At 45.2% G+C, this 25,495-nt stretch overlaps 1 protein-coding gene across 1 annotated transcript in view; it reads right to left on the bottom strand.

Moving 5' to 3' along the window:
• The window catches only part of RASGRF1 (Ras protein specific guanine nucleotide releasing factor 1), a 670,043-nt gene that overhangs the window by 331,605 nt on the left and 312,943 nt on the right, over positions 1-25,495 (bottom strand). Inside the window, exon 3 of the mRNA XM_069624182.1 lies at positions 24,813-24,960. Coding sequence (XP_069480283.1) covers positions 24,813-24,960 — 148 coding nt within the window. The remainder of the gene's footprint in view (positions 1-24,812; positions 24,961-25,495) is intronic.

Below are 25,495 nucleotides of genomic sequence, written 5' to 3'. Positions count from 1 at the left end.
AACAGTATTGAGGCCAAGATACACCCCTCTTTAAGTCCTCTTAATGTGGAGAAGATCGAGGATAAAAGCCCCTCGTGGGACAGTCTAACTTGCATTTTGGTGTCAGTGTCACCCTATTCAACTGCTCATAAACAGAGGCCATTCAAAACCCTCTGGCTCCAGTGGCTGTTTATCCCAGCACATTGGGGAGTGGTATAGGCAAACTACACTGATGATACCCAGTGTCTGATTCCCCTTACGGGTGACTATGAAAGAGACACAAAGACAATCAATACCATCTACACCTATATATATAGTTCAATGTTGTCTAACGGATTTGCAAAAACAACACTAAAACTGAATTAATGTTTGTGGGCATGTCCCATAGGCTTCTCAAAATTGACTCCTTGTATAAAGCCTTTAAAGAGGCAGAGTGCTCACTTAAGACCCTACCCAAAGTAAAAACGCTAGTGGTTATTCTAGATCAGGAGTTAAACATGAAAGCGCATGTTAGTCATCTGGTCGCTTGTTCATCCTACCAGCTAAAGCTTCTGGCCTTCATTCGTCCATTTCTCCTTCCTAATAGCTGTGCCACGGTTGTTCTGGCCATCATTGGGACCCCGCCTTGACTAGTGTGCAAGACTCCTACAGGACGGGGTACAAGGAGAACTGAATTGTCTTCAGGTGGTCCAGAACAATGCAGTCCGGATTCTTTGTGGGCTGCAGATACATGATCACATATCCTCAGCCAGGAAATATTTACATTGGCTTCCGATTAGGAAGCGTGTGGTGTTTCTCTGTATTGAGCATAACTGTCTCTTTGGAAAAAGTCCTACCTATCTCTCAACCCTGTTTGAAGGGCTCCCAGTTAGGCGCACGCTTCGATCTAACAACGCCTGTCTGCTTGTGACACCCAAAGCAAAATTATCACTTGTTCTGTAAGGTTGCTTTTCCATAAAAGTTAACAGTCTTTGGAATGCTTAGTCACCTGACCTCATGTCCTGTCACTCACTGGCCTCTTTCAAGCACAGACTGAAGACCGTTCTGTTTGAGTAAGCCTGAATCTTTTCTCTCCCACTGTAATGCATGACCTGCTGTTTTCCTATATGTTTATGTTGTTTTTTGTCTGTCCGCGCTTCTATGCCAGTGGGCCTCGTTCCAGTGCGTTATAAATAAAATTAAATTCATTTTTTTTTCAATGGGTGCTCTGGCATTGTCCCACCTCCCATTATGGGAAAGTCTCAGGGGTGGACCGGCCTATAGGGAACTCTGGAGATTTGCCAGTAGGCTTCTGCACCATGGGCCGCTTTTGTGTGGCAACCTGTTATTTTCAAATGTTCTCATAGGAAAAGGGTTGGTCTTGCTGAAAATGTGTAATATGGGGCCATTTTGAACATTATTCTCAGGGCCTCTTTTAGTTCCCAGTGCACCCCTGGCAAGCCTCAGTGGAGGAGTATTCTCAGAAGCCTCACTGTCCTGGGGCATCAACAGGAAGAGACACCAGGGTGGGAATGGAGGGGGATGGAGAGGGAGGGGTAAAGGGGTGTGCATCCGCTCACATAAAAGCAGCACGCAAACAGGGACTTTGCCACACACACATATTCATCTGTGTCGATTACTGGGTGAAGGGTGGGAGAGAGCTGTCAAAATGGGTAAAGGGGTGCAGGCACTGGGATGCAATGGTGGCTAAGTAGGCCACACACTGTAGTGGAAGGGTCATGTGTGGTCTCTCCCTTCTATGAGCTGAGTGGTCGCCCAGTGGCCAGCAATGGCTGTTGGTATGAATAGACATTTTCCCCAGTGTTGCACAGTGCAAGGCTTGCCCAGTTACACAGGGCTGCGTGTCCCTGATTATCCAGACAAGGCACTATGGCCACCTCGATTGTACTCCCAGTGTCTATGCACGTTGTATGCATACACTGGCAGTCAGGACAATTGGGCCCTGTAAGGTTGGCTACCCAAGAGGCAGAATACGTAGGAGAGAGTGGCACCCACGCTCTGCTTTTGGCTCCTGCATGAGCTACCAGAGTAATGGCAATACAAGCAGACGCAGTGTTTCATTTTGTGTGTGGTACTGGTGTGTTGCTCTGCAGGAGGCTGTGTGTGTGTGGATATACTGGGGGCAGTGAAAAAGAGTCTCTACTGGACGCTGTCCGAGCCGAAAGGCTGTTTTTTCTCTTATCCTATTTTCTAGCCGGAAAGGCCCCGATAACCAATTACAAGCCCTCGTGGCCCCCCATTTATTGATTCACTGGTTAACAAACTTTTGAGCCAAACATTGACGTACACAAGGTGGTGCCATCCAGCAAGTCCTAATTAGGATATACCTATCCGCTGTGTGCAACCCACCTACCAATTCCATGGGAATACTTACAAACTCCTAGCCTTGAGAAACACCTGTGAGGTTTGAAACACGTGTCAGCCGATCACTTAAAACCGGCAATCAAAAACCATTGTTGTAATTTTGGACATTTTGATTAACTTCTTTCACTAACCAGTGCAAGATATCCGCGTCAACCTCTTTTAGCTATTATACGAGGTCTGAGCAACGCCTCCTCCTCCTCCCAAAATCCTGCTGCCGGTTCGACCGAGTCAATTCGAATAGTTATACTACACATCATTATATCCCCAGTGCTGCACGAGTTGATTCAGTCTCTAGTGCCCACTTGTCTTGTTTACTTGCAATGCAAACGAGGCCTGGAGCAGTTTTCTAGGGAAAATGTAAAATGGGACGTAGATTTTCTGGGGGCAATTCAATGTGTCTCGGAGCAAGCTTTTGTGGGTCGTGAAAGGGACATGAGACAGCCTTCTTTAGGCAATTAGAAAGAGGCCTGGACCAATATTTCAGAGGAACTGCCATTGTGTTCTCTGTAAGAAAGTAGAGTGATTTCTGGTTAAGAAAACATGCAGTACCACCCCAGTGTGAGAAATCCACCTGCCGCACTGAACCCCCATTTTATTTGCCTCTTCACGGCACCTCTTTTCGGATCCTCGCTGGGGCCGTGGGCCCCTAAATGACATCTGTCCATCCCTCGTATGTACCCTGCAGATGATCACACAGATGTTAAGGTGCCCATTGTGCACTGCGTACCCTGCACGTCTCCAGTAAAGTACCTGATGGTTCCTTTGTAGGTAGCCTTACACATGTGAAGTGTCCATCAGTGATTCCTAGCTATGGACAGGCAGTATCAGCTAATATTGACCCCGTATATAATGTCGCCATGCATATAGTCACTGGGAAATGGCATAGGTGACGTTATATATGGGGACCATATATGGGGTAAATGGGAGCGAGGGTTTGGGGGGTGTCCCCCGCTCCCTTTAAAACAAAACAAAAAAAGAGGGTGTTACGGGGGTGTCCCCCGCAGGTTCCCTATGATACAACATTCTTGTATGGTGACATTTCTGCAGGGACATTATCACATGGAACCGGACAAGCTGCATTATAGTTCAGCACATAGCTGCCAGATGTCGGCGGTCTCACAGACCATTGCCCATCCCAGCAATACTCTGGGCTAAAGTGGCTAAGTGTTAACTTGTGCAGATTGTAGCCAGTGGTGAATAGCCCCTAGGTAACCTCAAAGACATGGAGTGTAAGAAGACATTTTGACACCTGGGAATACATGCTGCCCAGGTGCTGCATAAGGCCGGAAAGGGATGCTGCAAGCCTAAGGTTTGGAGCCATTATGGCGGCTTAGGGCATTGGGACTTGCATGGCTACCTGCGATGTCTGGGGCACAATGGCATTGTAATCTGCTTGTTGCTCTGGACATTTACATTATGATCTGCTTTTAGGCCGAGGTACTTGTTTGGTACGCAAAGAGATTTGGTACACTATCGGGTGTGAAGATCTGATTACGCCACCCCCACACCCGCCCCCCGTTTTGTTTGTTTTTACCAATCATGGTGTTGTTTAGCATTCGTGGCCTGGGGCCTGGTCGGTGGTTTTGCATTGAAGCCTTTACCCTTTGCCTCAGAGTCTCCCCATTACAGAGGGTACTCTACTTCTCTATTTTGGATAGCAGGGAGGGCAGGATCGCTAGGTGGGGGCCTTCTGTAATAATAGGGGAAATTGTGCTAGGGCGCCTGGACGCTGATAGGTTGAAATACTAACAACAGCAATTGGACTTAGTCTCCAGCATAATTTTTTTCTGGCGCAGTAATAAGGTGTGACCACAGCAGCCTGGTTTCCTAATTAAACAAACAGAGTTGAGGAACTCGAAGTCTCCGTTCTATGGCACACCAATGCGACAGTGCAAATTTTTGCATTTAATCAGGTCGCGGGGGTTCTAAATGATATCAACCCAAAAGTTCCTTCAAAATCTGTCCAATTTGCAGATATCACATACCGCGCTGACCATATTCAAACTCATGCATAATGGCAGAATACCTTCAGAATCGGGAAGAGGAAGCCCACAACCTGTTTACCCCCAAAGGAAGCAATGTTCATGCATTTGGAAGCGGAAATCAAAAGTGTGAGGACCTATGCTACAAATTCATAAAATTGGAGCGGGCATCACGTAAAGAAATAGACAAATACTGGGAAATCATCTCCTTAAAAAATGACTTAAGTAAACAACAAATACTGAGAGGACTACGAATATTGATTTTTCCGGACTTCAACAAAGATGAGGACAAAGAACTGGCGGAAGATTGGGAAAAAAATTTGAACACATGCTCTAAACAAATGCTAGAAATGTTGATAGAACATGCGACTCGCATACAGAAAAGGGCAACAGAACAAATAGAAAACATCAAAAAGGAAATCTCTGATGCAAAAGCTCTAGAAGTAACCAAAGAGAAGAATTACCTCAAGATGTATGAGATACTTAAGGAGTACCAAGACGACATTAAGCTACGCAAACTTCGAAAATTCTTTAGAGATGAAAGAGACTCCAACGAGGACAGAGTTTACACGTTTCAAGAGAAATATAACAAATTCAACCAACCAATTTCCAGGGAAAGCACACCAAATACTTCCCCTGCCAGCTCTGAGGTGGAGGAGTCCTCAGATGGTGAGGGACTTACTGCAGATAGTACACCCAAAACAGGCCATGGCTTCCTGAACCAGATTAGAAGATACAAGAAAGGCAACAGAACTCAGTTCCAAAAGCAAGTCCGTTTTCAGATACCAAACCCACCGGACAAGACGCAACCTTTAGTAGGAGGAGAGGAAGGAGGGGGTCAGGTAGACTCCGGCAACCAAGACGCTGTAGAGGATTACCGCAGATTAACGAGAGCAGCAGCCAGGGAAGAAGCAAAGAAGACCAAATAAACAATTTGGTGACAAACCTATCAAGCGTACAACTCACAGAAGATCAGGTAAGATTGCTCAACAGGGGCCTGTCATTTGCTATGACATCGTATCTTGAACCAGTACAAGTACACATAGATTTGTTCAAGTTTGTAAGAAAATTGAAACTCAAGAAATTCTTTGCAACGCAAGCCGACATAGAGTACAAGCAGAAGGACAAAGTTACCGTCAGCGAATTTACCATCAAAGATTTGGAAAGCATTCACATATTGAGATCGCTCCAGGAACCAGACACTTTCCCAATGCATCAAACTTTGCGAGAATTGGACATTCACCCAGTAGGGCTCATACAAAAAGAGCTCAAACCACAATCTAAATTTCTACTGCAATTGGCACCAGACAACATGATAGACGCTTTCTATAAATCAGTGACACGAGATCAACACAAAGCTCATGAAAAACAGGGAAAAACCAAAAAAGGGAAACGAGATAACCTAACAGTACAAGAAAAAGAAGCACTTTGACTTTTAAGAACCAACGAGGAATTAGTTATTAAGGAAGCTGACAAGGGCGGGAACATCATTGTGATGAACAGACAAGATTATATCAAAATGGCACAACAACATTTAGAGACGCCTAACTGTTATGAAATACTGGCAATCCAATCCAAAGAAAGACATTATCACAGAGTTGAGTAACTTAATTCAAGCGTGGCATCGCCAAGGTCTTATTTCGGATGAAGAAAAAAGTTTTCTACTCGTTCCCAAACCAACTATTCCAACCATCTACTTTCTCCCAAAGGTACACAAACCATTTACCAATATCCCTGAAGGGAGGCCCATCCTCAGTGGAATAGGTTGGGCAACCGAGCCTTTGGCAGAATATCTTGACCACATACTGCGACCAAGAGCACAAGCAATCCAAGCATATTTGAAGGATACTACATCAGCAATACAAATGTTAGAAGAAGTTGAATGGCTCCCAACATACCATCTTGCCACTTGGGATGTTAAAGCCCTATACACCTCATTTGGACACAACCTGGCTTTGGACACAATAACCTACACATTTATGAAGGAATACACATCACATTTCCATTTTGTATGCATGATAAAAGAAATGCTCATGGCGACATTAGAAAATAGCATCTTCATTTTTGAAAGCCAATTCTATAAGCAAAAAAAGAGGTGTGGCAATGGGCGTTAAATACGCCTCAGCATTGGCCAACCTGGTCATGGGCATGTTCAAAGACCTCCTGATCTATACAACAGATGCATACAAAACTAATATCATCAAATGGACACATTACATTGATGATGTCTTCTTTATTTGGAATGGCACTTTGCAAGACTTAGAAAGCTTCAGACTTCAGACCAATGACAACAATTGGGGCATTGGATTTACAGGCACAAGCAGTCAATTGGAAATTAACTTTCTGGATCTAACAATCTCAACTAAAGACAACAAACTTATAACCAGAACTTACCGGAAGGAGACAGAAGTCAACTCAACATTGTTTGCCACTAGTTGTCATCACGAACCGGTGATTAGAAACATACCTAAAGGGGAATTCATAAGAGCAAGAAGGAACTGTGGCGACCCAATACATTTCAAGGAGGAATGCAATCTCTTAACCAATAGATTCAAGGCTAGAGGCTATTCACAAAAAAGCATACAATTATGAGATCAGAAAGTCTAAAAAAAACCTGCCATCTGCTCAAACTTGACCCACACGTAGGGATTTTTCTTCATGATCACCCTTCTATAATCTATAGAAGAGCGAAAACACTTTGAACCAGTCTAAGCCCATCATTACTACCTGAAAAGAAAAAACTAAAAACTTTGACCTGGTTAGACGACCCAAGACCGGGTTTTAGAATATGTGGTACTTGCACTATGTGCAGATATGCAACGACTAGTACAGATTTCTACAAAGACATGAATGGAATTCAAACAAAAGTAAAGGAGCAGATAAACTGCCGAACAAAATATGTTGTCTATGCGATCATATGTGTCTGTAAAAAAACTTACATCGGCAGCACAATCAGACAGCTACGGATAAGGATAAGAGAGCACCTCTCAACAATTGGCAGCCAAGACAAAAACCTACCCCTAGCCGACCACTGGCAGAAAGTACACCAATTTCAAGACAAAGGAGACATAAGATTTATAGGTTTAAAGAAAGTAACATTGGGACCTAGGGGTGGCAACCAGGAACTGCTTCTTTGCCGTGAAGAGGCCAGATATATCTGTCGCTTCAGAAGTGTGGACACTGGCTTAAACACAGACAATGAGATGTCATATTTTCTGTAATTTGTTCTTCAACAATGTGGTCTATACTAAGATATAATTTTGATGGATATGTAACTTATGTTTTCACTATATTGGCTTTCCCGGCACTCTTAAACACATTTAGAAAATGATACTAATAACTATGATTCCCATAATACACCACTGTGAATCCCTCGAGACTTAAGATTCCCACGCACATGCAACCATCAATAGGAACTGTCTACCCCCAGGGTTTAAAAACTTTCAATACATATAAGGTTTTTACTAAGATACAACCAGAATCAAGGGCAACCTTAAATACAATACGTATCAAATATGTACTGTGCAAAACACTTTACAAGTGATTTCTAGGCAAATTCTAACTTTTCAGAACTGTAACCTACACAGTACTACGGTTTCCACAATACACCACTGAGAATCCTATGAGACAAATCTAGTAACATTTGGAACGTGACTACGAGTTTTTATGCAAAACTCTTTACAAGTGATCTTTAGGCAAATTCTAACTTTTCAGAACTGTAACCTACAGAGTACTACGGTTCCCACAATACACCACTGAGAATCCCATGAGATAAACCTAGTAACAATTGGAACGTGACTATGAGTTTTAATGCAAAACTCTTTACAAGTGATTTTTAGGCAAATTCTAACTCTTCAGAACTGTAACCAACACAGTACTACGGTTCCCACAATACACCACTGAGAATCCCATGAGACAAACCTAGTAACAATTGGAACGTGACTACGAGTTTTAATGCATTTCGAGCTTCAAATACTCCTGTATGAATCAAATAATAAATGGTAACATAAGATTCCCACACAGCTAAGGAATAGAACGCTGTGATTAGCACTCAGTTCGTGTCTCCCATGAAGAGGTTATCACAAAGTACATTACAACATGGCCGACTCTAAACCTGTAGACAAACAGGCAGTCGGCAATGACACAAACAAGGGACTTAGTTGCCAAGTCATCTCATCCCCTCATTACATGGCAACAAGCAGGGACCACAGCAACACTTCGCTTGAACGCGGGACGCGGCAATGAAATTTGCAGTTAAGCCCTGGGGACCTTGACAGCCCACCCGCTCTCAGGACCAATCGCATCAGGATACGCTTAATTCCAGCACATAGTCGAATTATTACAAAGAGCAGCACTTGTTGAATCAGCTACAGTTATTGCCACGTGATGTAAAAATCGGGTCTAAGCTATTTAAATCAACTGACAGCACACACGCCATTTGTGGCTTTCAATGTACAACCGCAAATATTAATATTAATACAAAGAGTAGCACTTGTTGAATCAGTTACAGCTATTGCCACATGTGATGTAAAAATCGGGTCTGAGGTATGTAAATCAACTGACAGCACACACGCCATTTGTGGTTTTTAATGTACAACCGCAAATATTAGCAAATTAGTCTTAACTTCTATTAAAATGGAACCAAGGGCAGCGCAAGCCTTTTAACATGATGCAACCCGCATTAAAAGTAAAAGCGCCTTTTTGCAACTTTAGCTGACAATGTGCATAGAAGTGTTCACAAACGCCACCTTCTTTGCTTTCTCTCCCACGCCTTTACCTCACAGTTGGGATTGATCCCCGTTATTACACTTCCAGTAATGATCAACAGAAATAAAGTTGGGTAAGAAATCTTTTCCCACATTACAGCACACTTAGCACGAGTTTGTTCAATCACAACCACTCACCAATTATTAATTTCTAATGTGTTTTCCCCTTTTTTTCCTTTTGACTTTTCCAAACCTAAACATCCATCCCTTATCCCCTACCCTCTCTCTCTGTGAATGGGAAACTGAAATGGAAATGCATATGTTTAAAAAATGCCATTTGCTTTTGTTTTCTTCTCAAGAATGTTTGATTGAATTACTTAACTTTCTTTTCTGGATATTCTGTTTTACCTTGATTTTTACGATGTGGTTTGGTACATGGGGATTGGATGGTGCATTTATTATTTTCACTTATGATGGGTCATAATTAGATAAGTCCTGATTTGAGAAAGGCACCTTGCCGAAACACGTGTAATCCATAGGGCAGATCAATTAAACTTCCTTATCACACAACAGCAATTGGACTTAGTCACCAGCATAATTTTTTTCTGGCGCAGTAATAAGGTGTGACCACAGCAGCCTGGTTTCCTAATTAAACAAATGGAGTTGAGGAACTCGAAGTCTCCGTTCTATGGCACACCAATGCGACAGTGCAAATTTTTGCATTTAATCAGGTCGCGGGGGTTCTAAGTGATATCAACCCAAAAGTTCCTTCAAAATCTGTTGAAATACTAATAGATTCATCTGTAATTTTCCCCATGTATAAGAGTTGTCAACTATGCTTTGCAGTCTGACAGCAAAAGTCAAAAATCGTAAAAAAGGAAAATGATGTTTGAAATATACCCTGCCCCCCGCGCCCCGTTCCCTGACGTGGTGTATAAGAGACGTTTGTGGATATCCCCATTAATGCCCGTTTTGGTGGCGATCCAGGCGTGGTGACTGAAGTCCTTGGCACTTGTTTGTCAACGTTTTTTTTCTGACCACATCATTTTCTTTCTGTCTTGACTGACATTGGGATTATAATTGTTACTCTGACCTTGTAGCGCTGTCTCGGGCAAAGCCCTTGGGGGACCTCTTCTCATTTTTGTTCTGGACAATTATGCAGTCGTTTTAGCAATATTTTTCTCAACGTTTTGTCGACGACACCTGGAGTTTCCTGCTTAAAAAGTCCCATGCGACTTGCAGCCAGAGAGAACAGACACTTTCTTGAAAGTTACCAAGTTTTAACTGTTGGCTGCTGAGACCAGGGGTTTAGAAAACACATAATCTACTATATTTCCCGGGGGGGAAATGGGGCCTCCTGGAGGAGGCTAAGGATGGGTTTGAAAGAGCACTACACGCGATTAATTGAATTAGCCTCAAAAATTGATTTTTAGCTTCAGGAATGGATGAAGACAAGCCAGAAGGGAAACAATTCTGCAATGTTTTAGTTTTCTCAAGAAGTTCTAACAAAAAGCGGGACCCTGGTTTAGTACCGCCCTCCGCCCTCCCAACCCCCTTCCACAAGAATAGGAGGAAACTAGGGATGGGTTGGACTACGTCCCTTTTTTGGCAACAAAGAACCTCCTTTTAAGCGTTGTCTGACTTGCCCTCCTCGGTGAAGTTTAGGTGTGTGAATTAAGGAACAATAAAGTCTTGCTATTCATTAACGTTGAGGATATATTGGGGTCTGTTTGAGGAGTAAGCATTTTCCAGCAGCTCTGCCAGAAGCAGACATGGAGTAGATTACTGTAAAGAGCTCCTGATATTCTCAGCGATCATTAAAGACCCCTTGGGGGACCAATTTCGCCATGTCAGTGGGAGGAGGTCGGGATGAATCAAAAAATTCAAAGAGCTGCTGACTGTACTTCAGTGGATCTTGGGTCAGTTAAGTATATAGTTGCTCCTTTAGGGGAGGAGCCATGAAGCGCTGCAGGCACGTTCCCAGTCTCCTGTCCTCCCGGTGCCCAGAACTGCTTGGACCCAGACCATCATGGTTAGGGTGACCAGACGTCCGGGTTTTCCCGGGACAGTCCGGGGAAATCACCTGACGTCCCGGGGTCCCGGGAGTTTTTTTAGTTTATAAACCCCGTCCGGGGTTTTGATTACAGACCTTTTTTGCCGTTTTTTTTTTGCCGGGCCCCGATTTCGAAATCCCGAAATCGGGTCCCGGCGCAACTTTCCTGTGAGAATGGGCCCCCATTTCCTCCCCCTTCCCCTCCCCAGCGCTCTCCTCCAATGCGAGGAGTGTGACTGTTAGCACACCCCCTCCATGACCCCCGCAACGGGCCAACGAAACAGAAGTAGGACTAAAGTCGAATGTGTATTTTCTTTAGTCCTACTTCTATTTCCATAGCCCGTCCGGGTTTTTTTTTTAGAAAATCTGGTCACCCTAATCATGGTTGTCATAGGGAAACTGACGGAGATGGAGGAGAGCACACAGGTACGAATGCGGATAGTATATTGCACCTTGCCAAGTATTTGAACAGGCTCACTGCTGCATATCTGGAACTGAAGGATGCCGTCACACTTTCTTTGGACAGAAGTGAGAGAGATGCAGTGAGATTGGATGTTTGCTTGGAGGCCATTAGTATGTTGATGAAATCTACGTCAAGTAGGCCAGCTAGGGCTAGTACCCTTAGGGTGAATGTTGGTGACCGAACTGGCCAGGAATCTACTGGCTATCAAATGCCCAAAATGCAAGAGAAATTAGCAGAATTTCAGCGGTCGTCTGCGAATAGAACAACCTCCAAAGAAAGCCAGATGGGGAGCAAATTTGGAGCAACAAAACTGAGGGCTGCAAAGAACTGTAGAAGTATTTACACGCAAACAACATAAGTTGGGGGGCGCTTCCAACATGGCAGCGGACAATCTCCATGCGGATGGTCATAAGGAGGGAAATATGATTTCAGGTAAATCAGCCAGCTGAAATCCGGCAGTGGGACGGTCGCAAATTGACCGGGGAGCAGTGAAACAGTTGCCCAAAGAAGACCCTTTGCGTGGCTGGAGGGAGACACATTTGATTTGTTGTTTCAAGGGGCGAACACATAGAAATAAAAATGCCTACAAAAGAGCCCCAGTGAAAGCCCTTTCAGAAGTCCTGTTGGTGACGGATATCTCATCCAAACTGTTCCCCACTATCAGAATCCTTTCAGATTGCCTGTTTTGCAAAGGGTGCAACGTTCGCTTCAGTTTTGCGAACCTGAATTTTCAGATTTGTATCCTGAATTGTGATGCACTAGCGACAAGGGGGGTTGAGGTGTTTGAGGATGTTGTAGCACAGGTTTGCCACTTGCATGACTCGTGTTATCTGGGGTATGCAAATATGGCTGAAGAGATGACGATGTCTGAGGCGGCCATGGCCATGGTGGGCTGTGGGCCAAGTGGAAATATGGACGTAAATGTTGACCCCAGTAGTCTAATAATTGACTTGACAAGAACTGAATATGAGTCAAGATTGCAGCAGGTTGAGCTTGGTTGTTATCGACCCTCTAGGCAGGCAATTGAGAAAGTATATGCATGTGCTATACAAGCCTCCCCTTGGAAGTAGCTTTGCCGGGCCAATTTGGAAGGAACAGGTGGATGGGAGAGGGCCTGGGGAGATCCTGTCAAAGATACTAACCGCAAATGGATTGGCAGGGGCACATATCACTACAAGGAGGTTATCTGGTCGCTATACTGATAATGGTAGTGTTGATGAAAAAAGTATCTTTCTGCCAGAGAGGGTGGGGGGGGGGACTAAAATACCAACTGAGCTCTCAGAATATCCAACATGTGTTTTGAGCGAATGTATAAAAATTAACCATGTTATCATGAAACATAGCCGGGTTTAAAAAGAAAATAGCTGAACCTGCTATTGAGGATACGTTGAAATGATATGACATTAACCTGTTTGAGAAGTCACGGCTAGAGGAGGATATAGTGCTAAATGGGTATTGGGCCTACCACATAAAGGGGAAGACCGTATGGAGAGGTGGCAACATTGTTCAAAAGCACCCTCAGTTGAAAGACAGTAGAATTGGAGGGGTCTGTTGAAGTTCCCCTACAGGTTTTTGAACTTGAAACAACAGATGGTGCGTCAGTATTTGTAACTAACGTCTATAATAGGGCTTTTCCCCCAAATGCTATGGACTAAATAACATGGGAATGAGGTAGCGTTGATATGTGGGGTGGGGGCTGGAACCTTAAAGTTGGAAATGGTCCTCCAGAGGGGTTGTTTGATCCTGAAGAAGATAGGGTGCTGGATATACCTGTGCCATGGTCAATGGATCCTCGATCCTGTGCAGGGGGCTTGGAACCATGGCACTGCTTAGTCAAAATGGGATGAGATCATTAAATGGTAGGACTGCCAACAATATTCTAGGTCTACAACCTTTAGAAGTGCTAGAGGGAGTTCAGCTATTGATTATTTTATAGTGACAGCAAATCTGTGGAAACATATAGTGGCTTTTAGTACACAGTCAGCCCTTTTTAGTGATCATTGCGGCTTGGCTTTGGTGGTCCAGTTAAATGCAATACTGCAATACAGGAACACAATTAAACACCTGCAAGGGAATTGTTACTAAACGACTGAGATGGCAGCTGGCAGATAAACCCTGGATAGGGGAACAAATATTGAAGTTCAATATTCAAAAATGTATGCTGTTGCTAGATGAGCTGGTGAAGCCAGAGCCAACCATCCTAAACTATGAGGACCTTACGAGGGAGATTCAGGAGTTTTTTCTACTAAAATGTGTGTCGAGAAGGAAGAAAGGAGTACCTAAAGGCTGGTTTGATGAGAAGTGCAGAGCAGCAAGAATGTTGCTCTTCTCGTTATTGAAGGGTAAGGGTGTACAGAGGTGTGAAATTATATGGGGGGAGGTCGTGTTACAAAAGAGCTGTGGAAAATCGGAAGCGACAAATTGATATTAGTGATTGGGAAGCGCTGGAGGCAGCTAGCTTGGAAAATAATTTGAAACATTTCTAGGCAGCTGTGAATAAGACCCCCAATCTTCTGGCCTAGAGACTATGATCTTGGATAGTAGTTGGGTTGCGCATTTTTCCAAGCTCTACAACAATAATGCCAATAACCGCAGGAGTCTATTTGGAGAGGGGAAGTAGGGAGGTTTTGGCAACTAGGGTCCATATCCAGAGAGTATTGAGTAGCAATCTTGACAAATGTGAATATTTAGATGCAGTAAAGGCAATCAAGATGTCAAAAAGAAATAGAGCCCAGGGTTCGGACCGAATCCCTGTTGACTATTATCAAGACTTTATTGCGTTCCGAGCTCCCCTTTTAGCAGGTTGTTCAATGCAATAATGGTGACCTGCATAGTCCCAGAAGAATGGAAGAAGGCAATTATTGCCTTCTATTCAAGAAAGAGCGTAGAGATTCTCCACAATCATATTGCTCTATTTCACTTTAAAATGTGAGTTGCAAAATTTTCGGGAGATGTCTTCTGAAGATAACAGAGGAATGGCTGTCAGGAAATTCTATTTTTATCCCCAATTGGACTTGGGTTCCGTCCATCACTGGGTTTATTGATCAAAGCCTTAACCCCTGTACCCAATTATTGCACACTCACTATATATAAAGAAAGAGTCAGTGTACCTTGCATTTATGGACCTCAGCACTGATTTTGACAAGGTCAATAGAAGTAAGTTATGGCAGGTGCTGAGGTCCTATGCTTTTCCATCAGGGGTCCTGGCTCTTCTTATTTCTCTACATGAGAAGAATGTTGCATGTGTAAGATCAGGGTCAGAGGGTCATTGCACATCCTGGCTTTCAATTCAGGACGGGGTCAGGCAAGGGGGCGTGCATGCCCCTATTCTATTTTCCTTGTATAAGCCGTATCAGGCCCTAGTAGACTGCCAAGTGAATGCCCGAAAGATAGGGAGTATGCCACTGCCAGTCCTAGTTTATGCGGATGACTCTGTGCTTATACCCGGTCCCCAAGAGCCATGCAATGCTTGATAAATAGCTATGTAGCATGTATGGGTGAATTGTATCTACAGGTTAATTAAAAAAAATCTGCAGTTATGTTTTGTGGACCAACTTGAAGAAGGGGAAGTTTAGGACCATGTGGTGTGGAGCGGATCCAATTCCACCGGTCAACTAATTCGACGGTTGTAGGTCAACTGGTCGAATCTAAATGGTCGACAGGACAAATGGTCGACACCAAAAGGTCGACAGGTCAAATGGTCGAACTTTTTTTTTGTTTTTTTTCACTTTTTTTTTTTTGGGGGGGGGTCCCCCCAACTCCCTTTTTTTTGCTAAAAACCCCTTTTTTCCCTAAATGAAAACCTAAAAAAATATATATAACTAAAAAAAAAATTCGATCATTTGTCCTGTCGACCAAATTGTGTCGACCATTTATCTGTCGACCATTTCACTAGACACCTAATTCGACTATTTCGGGGTCCATTTTTTTGAGGCTTTTTCTCCTGAGGCTCATTTAAAAAAACAACTGTGTAGTATGAGGCAGTCAGGGGGAATTATTTGCATTATGGGGTCACATAGGCAGCAGCCGTTTAAGATAGTTAGAACAATCTATACGGCCAGGACTGCAGGAAATATGGTGCTGCTATCTGGGGCTATGCGAACCAGAAGGCCGTTCCATAAGAAGCAAGCGCCTTTTCGAAAAAGCTGTTGGCCTTACTATTGTCAGCCCCGAACTTTGCTGTCCACAATGAGTTGGGTTTAAGCTACATTGTGTATGAGATAGCAAGAGAACCGATCTCATTGTGGCTCAGGGTCTGGGCAAATCCTAATGCTTCTTTATCTCACCATTTAATAAGAAACATTGTAAGGCACACATGGTTACAAAATCTAAATCTGGAGAGGCATCTTGATGAGCCAAGCGTATTGACCAGGACGAGGAGCCGAGAAATGGAAAAGAGAGTGACAGCATGGATTTATGAAAAAAGGGAAGGCTTAGAGATAGTAAAACCTTTGAATAGACGTCTCATGCTACTATCAACAAATGAAATCAAAGGCTATTTGGTTTGGTCTCATAAGAAATCCCAAATAAGTCCCATTACTAGAGCCTGTTTCAATTGCTTACCATTGGGGGAGGTAATAGCAAATAAAACGGGATTGGGTATCCATGCTGTATGTCCTGTATGTGGTGCATGTTTGGAGGATCTGGCACATTTCATGTTGTTTTGCCCTGTTATGCTGGTTTAAGGAGGTGGTTGTTGGTTCCTGTATTTAGAGAAAAACACTTTACCTAGTACGGCCCAGCGCTTCACTTCCTTTTCAAGGGCACTGAAAATTCGTCATAAGATTATTCAGGAAAAAGGTGCCTTTTAGTAATGAACTTAAAGTACAGCTCCCACCAAACAGGTGGTTAGAGTCTGGGGGTATTCTATCTGGAGGGGTTGGTCGAGGTTTAATATGTTTTAAATTTGTTTTATGTGTTGATTTTATATAATTGTGTTTTTTATTCTGTGATTGTTACTTTTATGGATATTTTTATCCACATAAAGTCTATTGACTGACTGAGAAATATTTTTTACGGGGCTACTCATGTTTTGCCATATAAGACCTGGTGATGACTGGAAAACTGATTTGTAGAATACTATTTGCACATTATGGGTATTGCGCAATACCATTTCCCTCTCCAAAAAGACACAGCACGGCTATGAGGCACTAAGAGGACACTGCAGTAGTACTATGAAGACACGTCACTAGCACCAATCCTGTTATAATGAGACACAGTACTGCCATTGTGACCTGGTAGAGAAAACACGGCACTGACATTGGGCCGTAGATATGGAAAAACGGTATTGTACCAAAATGTCACCCTCATTTGTGCACCCCGCAGTCACTGCGACTTTGGAGGCGCACAAAATGAGGGCGAAATTTACCGCGCACAAGCAGAGCAGGGGTTGCGGGGGTGTCCCCCGCTCTACTTGGCACAGTAACAGGGATCAGAGCTTGCGGGGGTGTCCCCCGCTTACCATTTTGGAAAGCGGGGGAATGGTAAGAAAAAAAAGAAAAGAAAAGCACCCTGTGGCGTCAGCTCCAACCCAGTTAGTGGGAGGAGCTGACGCCGCAGGGAACGCAGAGTGCAGGCGGCACACGCAGAAGTGTGCCGCCCTAAAGGTGAGCAGAGTGAGGGGCTTGGTAGGGGTAATGCAGGCCTGGGGAAGCAGGCATAGTGATCGATATAATCACTGCACTGCGCCGTAACTAGCGTCAGCCTTTTCGGTCATCGCAGTTACAGGCGGCGCAGTGATCACATAGATCTTGAAAAAGCCACTGCCTTCAAGCCCTGGATAAGTAGATACAGCGCCAGTGTGGAAGGTTAGAACATGCGGAAATACATTGCACCCTCCCTCCCAAACTAGATCCAATGTTAACCCTTACCCTTTACTAAACCACAGCCCACCTAAAAAAGTGCAAGGCCTTCCTGCACCAGACAGTGGCGCCCCTAGACATTTTTCATAGGGGTGGCCTGATGAGGTTCCTGGGGTGGCATATACATTGACTCTAAGAGGCAGGCGGGAGCTGGTTGGGGACCAGCATTTTTGTAAGGGTGGCTGTGGCCCCCCTTGGCCACCCCGCAGCGGTGCTATTGGCACCAGACCTGCTTCTATAATTCCAACTCCCATCAAACATACAGTAGCTGCGGTTACTGGCGCAACCACAATTGACACTGTGCTCTCTAAGGAAGGGCGCCAGGGGCGGAGCAAGCCTCACAATTCTGGGGGGGCTGGATGGCAGTTTTGAAAACTGTTATTGAGGCAGGACATTAAACCTTTTGCGCTACTGATTACCTCCCACCCTACCACCCTGAACAGACAAGTCAGTGCCATCACCTGCTCCGCAGCCTACTACACAAAACCTCTACACTCTGCCAGGCCATTCCTCTCCACCGCAAACTGTCTGTCCTTCACAAGAGCCTTAATCAGCTCTCGATTAGACTACTGTAACGTCCTCTTCACTGGCACCACAGCTAAAAACCTTGACAAACTTCAAACCATCCAAAACAACGCCTTACGCGCCACCATAGGCCTCCCTAAAAGGGAACACATCTCTGCAGCCAGACGACAATCCCACTGGTTGCCCGTCCGCGAATGTGTCCTCTTCACAACACTTGCCCTTACCCAAAAATGCATCCATCTCACAGCCCCGCCATGCCTTTCTCAGAGATTTATCATCCCCCCACCTCCAGACCTACAAGAACACCCTACGCCAACTTGCTACCGGTACCCATACTTAAGCGTGCCAGAGGAGGGGGTGCAAGCTTCCCTTTCATTGCTGCCAGGCAGTGGAACTCCCTCACACTCGCCCTCAGATCTGAACCCTCACACCTCACATTTGGCAAAGCCATCAGAACTAGAATATTTGCCTAAACTTCCTGCGTAACCCACTATCGTCGACAGGCCGAGCCAATTGTGCACGTAGCCTATGAACAACTGTATATAATATGTGATGTAACGATATTCTACACACAATGTAACCCTGTACAGTCGTATCGCCCTACATTTAACACACCTTGCATAATTAATTACATCTATGTGCAAATGTAACTAAGCTGATTCCATGCAACAGTGCCATGATGCCTCTGGCCTGTTTTGCGTGCTTTATAAATCTAAATAAATAAATATATACCACCCCCGCCCCAACCCCAGGAGGCTGAGTAGATATTATGCTTTCCTTTGGCCCGTTAGATCCATCTTTCACTCCAACTCACCAGAGTAATAGCCATGATCCTGTAACAAGTGGGGCCGGGAACTGATGTAGTAGTGCCCACACTAAGAAGAGCCTGCAGAAGAAAGGGCACTTGTTCTGTCTCCGGCAAAATGCACATGAGTGACAGAGAGTAGTAAGGGAGGGGGATACAATCAAGGGGGGGTGCCCTTGAGAAATGTTTTTAAATAATAGGTTAAAATAGAGCACTTTTAAGTACACTTTCTGTGATAAATTATGTAAAAAGCGACACAGTTTACAATCGGTTTTGCAGGGTAAGACATAAAATGTCTGCTAGATGCCAAGTCACCAACAATGCACAGGAGCATTTTCAAACACATTTTCATAATGCCTTTGCCCACTATATGCCAGGACTCTGCAAGTGTAAAAAAAGCATTTTCATTTTGATTGTGCTCCCACATGTCCATTCTAGTGCACCAATATGTGCTACTATTCCCACACAGGAAAATACTCATGTTTGCTTTGTCCATAATGCCAGTAATGATACAATAACAAAGCATGTTTATGCTGGCTCTGCCAATACATGACAGTATCCCCATGTAAGAACATACTCCTTTTGGCTTTGCCTTCATGCCAGTGGAAAAAAGCCATTCCGCAGTAAGAAAAAATATCCTTGATAGCTACACAAATCCCCCACTCCCCATATAAGAACTGTCACCATGTTGTATTTGCTCCCTAACGGCAGTACAAAATGTCATACCACAATAAAAAAACATTGCCTTGCAAGCTGCACGAATGACCCACTCCAATGTAAGACTACTTATTTTGCCTTCGGCCTTAACACCACTAATAAAACTGCAATTCCACAGTAAGAAAACATGCTCTTGCTGGCTAGCCGGTAACATAGCTCAGCAGGCTGAGCACATGTTGTAATCTGAGTGTTATTCGCTGGTTCAAATCAAAGGAAAACCAACTCAGCCTTTCATACTTCTAAGTGACCTCCCTGATCTTTACCCTCCTCTATGGACCTTGTACTATTATTTTGCTTTTGCACCTTGTTACCTTTCTTACTCTGTACTGTACTGTGTTTTCCCTGCTCACCAAGTTGAACAAGCGCTGTGATACTTACGGGTTTTGGTGCTGTCAATAAATGCAATAAATAAATAAATAAAGCTCATTAAATGAGTGCAAACTTCGGTTGGGTCATACATTTTATGTAAATATGGCCCATGGCCCACAGAGCTATGAACAGCACTCACACCATCGCAAATTGTCAAAAAACTTGGAGTCCTAATAGCCAACGTGCTAACATTAGAACCACAAGTGAACGCAATAATCAAGAAATGCTTCTTCCTCCTACCCGCAATAAAAAGAATCCTACAGTTCCTGTCCATCACTCATGAACCACTGATCATCATCGCCCTTATCATTTCAAGATTGGACTACGCACACAGCCTCTACCTCAGAATGCCGGAACACCTGCTGAAGAAACTGCAGCGTATCCAAAACGCAGCGGCCAGACTCCTGCTTAAATTATCACGAAGGGACCACATTACCCCAGCTCTAGAAATGCTACATTGGCTGCAAATCAAACAACGAATCACGTTCAAAATGATGTGCATAATGCACAGACCAAGCCACAGCCAAGGAGCAGAATTCCTACAAAAGAAAATAACCATCTACCAACCGACAAGAACACTCAGATCAAGCAACAAAGTCTGCCTGGAACCAAAACCATACACAAGAAGAAAACTTGGGGGCTCCTCATTCATTTTCCCACCTTGCACCAAAAATTTGGAACACCATTCCGAAGGAAATACACAATACAAAGGACCACACAACATTCAGGAAACTACTCAAAACCTGGCTCTTAACCTCAGAACCAGATGGAATCAACTACACCGATGGAAATGTTACGCACCCCAAACAAACTCACGTGGCAATAAGTAGCTGGGCAGGGAGGAGGCTGAGGATTCACCCTCTCCCAAGCCAAACGCCTACGCTAGGTAAAGCTCAAGGGGCAGGGTCTGTAGCTGGAGATGAAGGAGCATTAATCATTACCTAACCCAACAGGACAGGGAGCGCTTAGGACCCGGAGGGAAGGGATCGCGCCCTAGGAGCTCAGGAAGGCGATGGCAGGCAGACCCCACTGACAACCAAAAAGCAACCCACAACCATAGTGATCTCAACCTGGGGAGGGGCAGGCCCTCGCCACCTTCCCAACCACAAATCACTAAACAGTCACAGAGACATGCCACCACCTTGCGCAGAACCAGACAAATGAACCACCAAGGAACGCTCCTGCAGACAGCAAGGACAGAAGCACTTAACACAGATGGACGAAACACTGAGGTAACCCCACTAACCCATCTGCTAAAAAACCCAACTCTCCACGTACACTTCTCACACCCTAAACAGACACAACCACTCTCTTGCACAGCAAACCGCACACACTTCACTACACTGAAACAACAAAACAAACCACACATAGTCTCACACAACAGCACACAGAAGTCCACCGATCCTTAACCCACACCCATGCTCAGCGAACGGTGTAAAACCGAACTGAGGCTGCCAACAGGACATCACCAATCTTGCTCTACCTTTATCCTGCTACACCCTATTAACCCTCCCTACCCTCTTATCTTTCAGATCCATCAGAGCAACAGGGGACCATTCCAGTGGTGATGGTGCACGGTACAAATGTCCTTTAACATTAACATATCATTAACATGTACGAATATTTATGTTGCCTTTGACCCTAACACCAGTAAAATAAAAAGCCAAGACAAAATAAGGAAACATGCCCTCCCCATGTAAGACTTGGCTTTGCCCTTAATGTGATGTAAACCCACATTTCATGTGGGTCTCTGTGTGTGAATGGGTGCTGTGTCCCTGTTTGGCAGGTTTTTTTTGTTTTCGCTTTCTCATTCTCTCCTTTCATCTAGCTTCGTGCTCCCAGTGCAAAGAGATTGTTCTAGCCGTCATGGTATGATCCGCCAGCAGGGGGAGCGGGTCCGTATGTGAGGTGTTTTTACCTCAGCTGTGATGGGAGCTCCTCTGCTGGCAAATGAAGGTGGAAGGTACCCGGGGAGCATAAAGCCCTGAGGGGATACTCATGGTGAGAGAGCACCGGGAGAGACCAGAGGGAGAGAGCAGCTCAAGAGGCTCACTGAGGGCAGCCAGGCCCTCAGCTGTGACGGGACGTCCCCCGAGGCCGTCCACTGTCCTTACCCGCGTTTCTCTCTCCCGTACCCAGGGTTTAGAGGGTATGCTGGGGTCGAGAGTTGTAAGATAAAGTTGGCTAGTGCTGTAACTAAGTACCGGCACCGCTCTGTAAGGGACAGAGCAGTGGCGCTTTGTCCGTTGCCGTGTGTAGCTGTACGTTTGGAGTGGCAAAGTGCGGGAAAGGGACCCAGTATACAGCTTGCTCTTGAAAATAAGTGTGCATGGTTTTGGTTGCAGACAGGCCTGAATGACATTGTTACAGTGCCTTTCATAAGGAATACGGAGAGGCCCTACTTTCAGGTAGTGCCACTGAGTTATTGCTGAGGTGAATTCACCCTCAGCCACGCGTCGGGTGCTCCTACCGAGGCGCCTGGTAGGGTTTGTGTTTTAACTCCCGGGGTGTGTCTTCTCTCCCTCTCTTTTTCCCCCGTCGGGGTGGAGCGTGGCGCGGCCTGATTCTGCGTGTGCCCCTCGCCCGAATGTTTGCTGAGGTAGGTTACCTCCGAAAACCATATGGTGCTCCCGCGGGGGTACTTGCTTGGTGAAGGGCCATAGGGGATAAGAACCAGAGAAGAGAGAGAGAGGGTGGCCAGGGACCTTGGCTGTTGGCTCTACCCACGTTCTCTTCAGAGGCCCAGACTGGCCCGGAGTCGGTGTCATTTATTGAGGGGAGATCCCTCTCCCAGTCTTCCCATTTCATGGGGAGGTTGGGCGGAGAGTGGCCAGTTTAAGTACACCGCTTTAGGCCACCTATGTGGTCGGTTGTGGCCATATGTGTGGAGAGTCTTGTGGCAGTCTGCAGCTACCATTAAGAAGGGAGCCCAGGGCTTCTGAAGCAGCTGTGTTGACAGAACAGTTTATGTGGAACCATAAGAAGTTAACTAGGAAATTATACTAATGAAATTTTTATTCACCAAATGTGAATGAACTTGCTCCCAGGTGACCCAATTGATGCTATTTGATTATTTATTTATCAAACGTGAATGAACTTGCTCCCAGGTGACCCAATTTGTGCTATTTAATTATTTATTTACCAAATGTGAACGACCTTGCTCCCAGGTAACCCAATTGATGAGATTTAATTATTTATTTACCAAATGCCAAGGAACTTGCTCCCAGGTGACCTAATTGCTGCTATTTAATTATTTATTTACCAAATGTGAATGACCCCAATCCCAGGTAACCCAATTGAAGCTATTTAACTATTTATTTACAAAAGGTGAATGACCACACTCCCAGGTGACCCAATTTGAAGATATTTAATTATTTATTTACCAAAGGTGAATGAACACACTCCCAGGTGACCCGACTGATGTTATTTAATTATTTAATTCTGGAGGTAAGGGAAGGAGGACACTTAAGTATTTATTTAATGTACTAACCGAGAGTGCCTCCACTAGGGGCCCTGTGGTGTAATATTACTCATGTATACTGAGGATTGGTTTTACAGATTCATTTATATAAACAGAAGCTGTTCAAGCTCTTCAACTAAAGAAGACTGTGTCTGTTTATTTAACCAGGTGCACCTGTACATCTGTCAGTCATCCGGGCTGACCTGCCCTAGAGGAGGGTCAATTCTCCCCCAGGGCAGCCCGTAAATAAGGAGGTCTGCCCTAGGCCTTCGTTAGGAGGGTCCATCATTCATCCCCTGGGGTTTCATTTGCACATGTGTGCAGTAAGGTGTAGTATCCTCATACTCAGGCCTCCGACAGGTTGCTGTTCCCACCTTCCTATCAAACACATAGGGAGAAACACCTTACAGTGAGTACAGCATTCCATGCCACAGTAAGACCCACCCAGGCCAGCCTCACTGTAGTATACCCCCCCTCTCCAACCCCACACATAAAAACACTCAAGTTGGCTTTCCTTTGTTTGCCCAAAAACGGCAGTAAAACATGCCATGCTCTTGTCAAAAAATGTTCATGCACCAATGCTCCTCCCCGGGCCCCAGAGTGCATACATACAGATACAGACACATTCAGACACATTCACCCACCAGTCATTCACCCACACAGCAGATCTGTCATTCACAGGAACGCCCATAACATTTAGACTGTGCGCTGATTAACATGTGCAGCGTACACCATTCACACTGCATTCATTCACTGGTGTGTACTTGCAGACACCTCCTAGCATACAAACATACACCCACTTACACACTCCCTTGCATGCTTGCACACATGCATTCATACATGCATGCATACAATCCCGGCATGCACACAAATACACTTTTTTTTAATAAATAGCAAATGGTAATTATTGAAAGCATGGGCCATGCAAAAGCAGAGCCAGCAGCTAACAAATGGGGGCGGGGGAAGGGGGGTGAGGCGGGGTTGGAGGTCCACTAATGGCAAGCTTTTGTCCTCTGCCTCCACCTTCACTTGAATGTCTGTTTTCTCACCTCAGGGAGCAGTGTATTTGCTAAAGTAAATACACTGCTCCCCAAGGTGAGAAATGTGACAGGTTCTAGTGGTCAGGCTGAGCGTAACAGCAGAATGTGCTTTAGCCCTCCCAAGCCCATGCCTGGCGCCGCCCCTGTTCCTTTATAAATAGACATTGCACATGCGCCCACTTCCACTTTGGACTCTGTGCCTTCTATAAAGAGGTCCGTCCTCTGTGTCCTCTCGTGATGCCCCTTGTGCCGGATGTTCCCCCCATGCAGATTCCGCAACGGTGTGCTTTTGTATCTCCTCCCCCCAGATGCACGTTTTACTGAACGCTCTGAATTCCCTCGCCGATTTATAATGTGTTTCTGACAGCACACCCCAGCGACAAACTGCTATATATGGAAAGCAAGTATAGAAATGCGCAGAGCGCGTGCAGCCGGCGCCATCTCGTTGCACGTGGCCTTTCTGTTGCTGGCTGTGCGCGCGCAGTTACCTCAGATTTCAGGCGCTCCACCTCGATCTCGCCATCCTCGATCTGCTGCCGCAGTTGCTTAGCGACCGTCTTCTCCGTCTCCACGATCTGCAGCAGATGCAGGTATTTCTGCTTCAGCGTCTCGTGCTCGGTGGCCAGGTCCCTGTAACTATACAAGATGGGGAGGTTCAGCAGCACTGCGGGCTAGGCCGGTAGCGGCTACATAGACATTATCTGATTTCCGATCTCAGGGCACCGTGGACCGCTCTATTTACTTCCGGGTGGCAACCTGGCCCACTACCCCACACTAGCTCCCCTGCATAGGCCCTCTCCAATCTCCAAAAGCATCTAAGATCCCTGCCTCATGCCACACCCTCGGATCCCCCTCCCCGCCTGCCCTCGCAACTCATCTCAATCTCCCAGGACCTCACAGACACCTTTCTTTTACCTGTAAAAGAACCTGGGGTTGCTCCCCCTTGTCAGCTTGTCACAACTTGCCCAGCAGAACAACACAACTGGTGGGCAGGAGTTGGTCCCAACTGGACTTCCTATGTAGCTACGATTAGGCGGGGTCCCCGAAGCACCCTGAGGCCTGCTCACAAAAACATGTTTTGATCTGTGGTGCGCTTGTTCACGCGCTAATAGAACATCTAATGGAACAAATGCAGAACGGTGCACTGAATGCGCGTGCGGGTGCTCCCAAA

This window comes from Ambystoma mexicanum, chromosome 11, assembly GCF_040938575.1.
Source record: "Ambystoma mexicanum isolate Mex_15411 chromosome 11, UKY_AmexF1_1, whole genome shotgun sequence".
Classification (NCBI taxonomy): Eukaryota; Metazoa; Chordata; class Amphibia; order Caudata; family Ambystomatidae; genus Ambystoma; species Ambystoma mexicanum.
The sequence above is the reverse complement of the archived record's forward strand: the minus strand, read 5'-3'. Positions and strand labels throughout refer to the sequence as shown.